The 5,231-nt window shown below is 45.1% G+C and overlaps 1 protein-coding gene across 1 annotated transcript in view; it reads right to left on the bottom strand.

The window, feature by feature from the left end:
• Positions 1–321: 321 nt before the first annotated feature.
• Positions 322–5,231, bottom strand: part of GSTO1 (glutathione S-transferase omega 1) — a 52,161-nt gene continuing 47,251 nt past the window's right edge. Inside the window, exons 5-6 of the mRNA XM_011957331.1 lie at positions 2,079–2,185; positions 322–612 (exon numbers count right to left, since the gene is read on the bottom strand). Coding sequence (XP_011812721.1) covers positions 456–612; positions 2,079–2,185 — 264 coding nt within the window. The 3' untranslated portion in view covers positions 322–455. The remainder of the gene's footprint in view (positions 613–2,078; positions 2,186–5,231) is intronic.

Here is a 5,231-nt window from a genome sequence, read left to right on the forward strand (position 1 = left end):
TGGAGACCAGGTTGGGTGGATGACCCGGCGTGACCAGGAGTTGGAGACCAGCCTGAGCAACATAGTGAGACCCTGTCTCAACAACATTTTTTAAAAAACATTAGCTGGGCATGGTGACACGTACCTGTAGTCCTAGCTTCTCAGGAGGCTGAGGCGGGAGAATCAACTGAGCCCAGGAGCTCGAGGCTGCAGTGAGCTGTGACTGCCCCACTGCACTCCAGCCTAGGTAACAAAGCAAGATCTTGTCTCAAAAAAAAAGAAGAAAGAAGCAGCAGCGGCAGCTGTGGGTTAGAGGAGTCAGATAAATGATTATCGGAAGAATACATTTCCTGTTTGCATTTTATTGGGAACTTCAAAGAAAAGAAAGTGAGACAGATTGATTCCCAAGACAATCCGTGATGTAAACTCTCAACAAGCTGGGGAATTCTGCACAGTGAAGGGGTGGACGATGAGGCTCAGCACAGCCCAAAGTCAAAGGCATTAGGGTTGTTCTGAAAATAGAGATTCAAGAAGCCCTGGAAAATGCTCTTATCCATGAGAAGAGCACAGACTGTGGGGTCCCACTTCATGGCTGATATCCAGAGCCGCAGGGCTGGCGTGTGGCTCACACAGCTGCAAGACAGGAAAAAAGCGTCAGCACAGCACAGGGGGAGGCATCAGGAAAGGGGATGCACATTGCTTTTTAGATTTGCAAGATAGGAAAAACGGGTTTATTTGGGGAATTATCTCAGTTATCTTACTATCAAGTGAGAATGATAACTTACTGGAGGAAAATCTTATTTTTGGAAAAGTCGAACGTGTAGAAGTTGTTGTTGCTTCTAACAATACAGTGAAATACTTTGGACTGATGGCTCTGCGAAAATAACATGTCTGTGCTTCACTGGGTTTTTTTGTTTTTATTGTTTTTTAATATATATATATTTTTAAAGCTTGAGAAACTTACATGTGCTTCACTGTTTGCCAACAAAAAGACAACCCTCTGAAACAGACATTATTGGGTCATTCTCAGATTTTGCTTTAGAGGATAGAAAAAAATAAAGACAAATAATTTCCAAAACATGTTTAAAATGAATAAGACAATAATGAAACCTTGAAATCATGGAGTTGACAGGGCTCTTTCAAAGATCCACCAGGACATTTAGTTCTGGGGTTTATAAAGCGACAAGCTGAAGATAATACGAGTGGGTTGTGGGAAATCCAGGACTAGAAGTAAGGTTTCCTAACCTGTGATTCCATGCTCTGTCTTCAGAGGATACCGCCTTTTGTAAATTTTGTGTTTGAGACTGAGTTTTAAATATCCTGTTATGTCGTATCTAATCTCCTTCAAAGAGAGCTGAAGTCGGAAGTGCAGGAGACAGTGCCTGGGTGGGCTCCAGCCCACGGGTTATGAAGGTGCAAACACAGTTCTGCTTCAGCAGAGCCGGATTTCCAAGTGCCAGAAATGTCCAGCACCCACCATGAGAGTGGTTTGGATTAGGGTGGGCGTCCGCGCACGTCCAACTTCTCTGAGCTTTGAAGTAACAGAGCACTGTTCTGCCCAGGAGCCTACACAGCTACTTCTTCTCCTTTAACGTCCCTGCACTTCCACACTTCCATAGTGCTCATTGCCATTTTGTTTGTATGTTCCAACACCAAGCATATATTACTATACAGATCTTTTTTATAAGGTTATTACTATCTGGGGGAAGATTCGTCCAGGCAATGACACGTGACTAAGGTATATGGTGTCCACTGGGGACCCGGCAGGACCAGGTGGAAGCATTGGGCACTGTGACTGTGACTCTCCACCAGCTCTCAGACCGGCCTGTCGGGGCGCTGGTGAGGACAGCAGGTTCTGAAGTCTGTGGGAGGCTCCTGGACTAGGGGTCTTATCTGCAGAAATGCGGGGAAAGTGTGAGTCTGAGTTACCAGTGGAAAAGCACATGTGTTTTTAACAAGGAAGCACACACTGGGGTTTAGAAACCTGATTCGCTTCACAGACATTCTGAAACATGTCTACAGGGGGCACGTAGACCATCTTAAGCAGTGTTACTCAGTGTGACTCCGGGAATGTACCACCACAAGGTCAAATGTCTTACTCCGCTATCCCATACACATCCAGCCGCTCAAACCAGGGCCAGAGGAGGTAATCAATCATGGATGTACAGGTTCCACCAAAGAAGGTGGTGTTCTGATACTCAAGAATCTAAAAATGGAAACAAAACAAAAGCAAATAAGTTTATATATCTCCTGACATGTTTATAGACACTAAATGCAAATCTCAAATTAGGCCGGGCGCGGTGGCTCAAGCCTGTAATCCCAGCACTTTGGGAGGCCGAGATGGGCGGATCACGAGGTCAGGAGATCGAGACCATCCTGGCTAACACAGTGAAACCCCATCTCTACTAAAAAATACAAAAAACTAGCCGGGCGAGGTGGTGGGCGCCTGTAGTCCCAGCTACTCGGGAGGCTGAGGCAGGAGAATGGCGTAAGCCCGGGAGGCGGAGCTTGCAGTGAGCTGAGATCCGGCCACTGCACTCCAGCCCGGGAGACAGAGCAAGACTCCGTCTCAAAAAAAAAAAAAAAAAAAAAAAAAAAAAAAAAAAAAAAAAAAAAAAAAAAAAAAAAAAAAAAAAAAAAAAACTCAAATTAATTCCCAGAGAGGGAGAACTGAGGCCTCTATCCTTCTCCCTCTGGTTAGCAGAATGCTTCTTCCCTTTCTCTGAGGTTTCCTCTGCCTCTTTTAGGGTCACACTCCTGGCCACCTCTGTCCCTTCCTTCCTTTCAACACTAGAGTGACAGTGAGGCTCATCTGATTGAAGAAACTGGAAGAACAACCCCCACAGAGTAGCCCAGCCCCTTCCTCTTAGCCTGGAGCAGCTCCTCCACGTGCTAAGCCTTCCAAGGATAAGCTGAGCCCTGGACAGAGAAGGATCCACCTCAGGCCAGCACTGCCCATTACTTGAGGACAAGGGGAGCCTCAGCATGATGTTGAAGTCTATCATTAGGAACCCCCACTCAGGATCTCCCATTCTCCAAGACCTGCTTTATCAATAAGAAAGGGGATTCTGCCGGGCCTGGTGGCTCACGCCTGTATTCCCAGCACTTTGGGAGGCCGAGGCGGGTGGATTACCTGAGGTGGGGAGTTTGAGACCAGCCTGACCAACAGGGAGAAACCCCGTCTCTATTAAAAATACAAAATTAGCTGGGCATGGTGGCGCATGCCTGTAACCCCGGCTACTCGCGAGGCTAAGGCAGGAGAATTGCTTGAACCCTCAAGGCGAAGGTTGCGGTGAACCAAGATCGCGCCATTGCCCTCCAGCCTGGGCAACAAGAGCAAAAAAAAGAAAAAAGAAAAAAAGAAAGGGGATGCTGTAATCTCCATGCCTTCTTATTTTATCTTCTCAATTAATTCAAAACTAAGGCAGGAAAGAGCATCCTGTTTAATAGGCCCTCACAAATTCTAACCTTGTTGTTCTTCTTCTTCTTCTTTCTTCTTCTTCTTCTTCCTCTTCTTCTTCTTCTTCTTCTTCTTCTCCTCCTCCTCCTCCTCCTCCTCTTCTTCTTCTTCTTCTTTCTTCTTCATCTTCTTCTTCTTCCTCTTCTTCCTCCTCTTCCTCCTCTTCCTCCTCTTCTTCTTCTCTTCTTCTTCTTCTTCTTCTTCTTCTTCTTCTTCTTCTTCTTTCTTTCTTCTTCCTTCTTCTTCCTTCTTCTTCCTTCTTCTTTCTTCTTCTTCTTCTTCTTCTTCTTCTTCTTCTTTTTTTTTTTTTTGAGATAGGGTCTTGCTCTGTCACCTAGGCTGGAGTCCAGTAGGTCAATCACAGCTCACTTCAGCCTCAACCTCCCGGGCTCAAGCAATCCTCCCACCTCAGCCTCCCAGGTAGCTGGGATTACAAGTGCAGGCCATCATACCTGGATGATTTTTATATATTTTTTTTGTAGAGATGGGGTCTTGGGGTCTTGCCATGTTGTGCAGGGGTCTCAAACTCCTGAGCTCAAGGGACCCTTCTGTCTTGGCCTCCCAAAGTGCTGGAAATACAGGTGTAAGCCACCGCACCCTGCCCCCAACACTGTGTTTCTATCACACTTTTTTTCATTTGAGCTTTTCAAACTTCACATTTTTTGGCCACTCAACACTATTACTTAATGCATTAAAATAAAATTTCTTATTCCCAAATGAGACTAAACCCAGGTAGAGGGACTGTAAAGAAAACAAACTCACAACAGACAGGTAGCCAAAGACGGCCCCAAAAAAGTACCTGCAAGTTTAAAAAAGCAAAAGTGTTTAGCAGAGGTGACTGTTGGTACAGGTCTTCCCAAAGAGAAAAGTATGGCATGAATTACCTGGTTAAATCAAGCAAGCTACTCATTTTGACCTATATACCTCATAATCAACTCGATACTTCCCTAGAGCTATAGATCTTGATTGCTGGGCCCAGGTGAGTTGTGGAAATAAGCTATATCTTGCTTTCATCTGGAAATATCAGGGTTCTGGTGAGGGAGAGAGGGCAAAAGGACCAGAATCAAGCTGTGGATTAGGGTCCCGGGGCAGGGATAGCACAGTCCCCCGTCCAGCAAATGCACATACACATTTCCCTCACATTTTCCAAATGTGTCTTGAAACCACCCACATCAAAACTACTGGCATTTCCTAATACAGCTGCAGATTATTGAGCCCCATCCCAGACAGGTATTTCCCCACCAATTTCAAACAGGGCAAGTCTAAAATCCCAACAGAAAAGCTATCTTTCCCTAAACTAGCACAAAGTGCTCGCTCCTTTACAGACGGAGGAGAACATCCTGGACAAGCCTCCTTGGAGGTTTGCTGAAGTCTTCAGGACTCTCAATAGGAGAGTTCCCTTCTGTGCAAACCTAGAACCTTCCAGACATGTAAAATTACTTTTTCCCCTTAAGAATCCTAGAAAATTGGGACTGGAAGGGCCCCTGAAACTCATCTAAGTGTGACCTCCTCATTTCGCCATTTATTTCTACCATGATCATTACACAAAGGATTAGAAGTGTAGTGTAAAAATGTGCACTACATACTAAATATGAAAAATAATAAAATGCTATAATTGGGGAAAATGAAAGCTGGAACAGAAGGTAAAAAACCAGGAAGGAAAACAGTATCAAGATATCATGTCCTGGGTCCTGCAGAGTTCCTTCAATAAAGCCTTGAATTCGACTCTTGAGTTCCCTGGCAGCCAAAGGGGAGAGGAAAACATGCCAGTGATGTGATTCTTGTCTCCCAC

The sequence above is a fragment of the Colobus angolensis genome, unplaced genomic scaffold (genome assembly GCF_000951035.1).
Source record: "Colobus angolensis palliatus isolate OR3802 unplaced genomic scaffold, Cang.pa_1.0 Scaffold44, whole genome shotgun sequence".
Taxonomy (NCBI): domain Eukaryota; kingdom Metazoa; phylum Chordata; class Mammalia; order Primates; family Cercopithecidae; genus Colobus; species Colobus angolensis.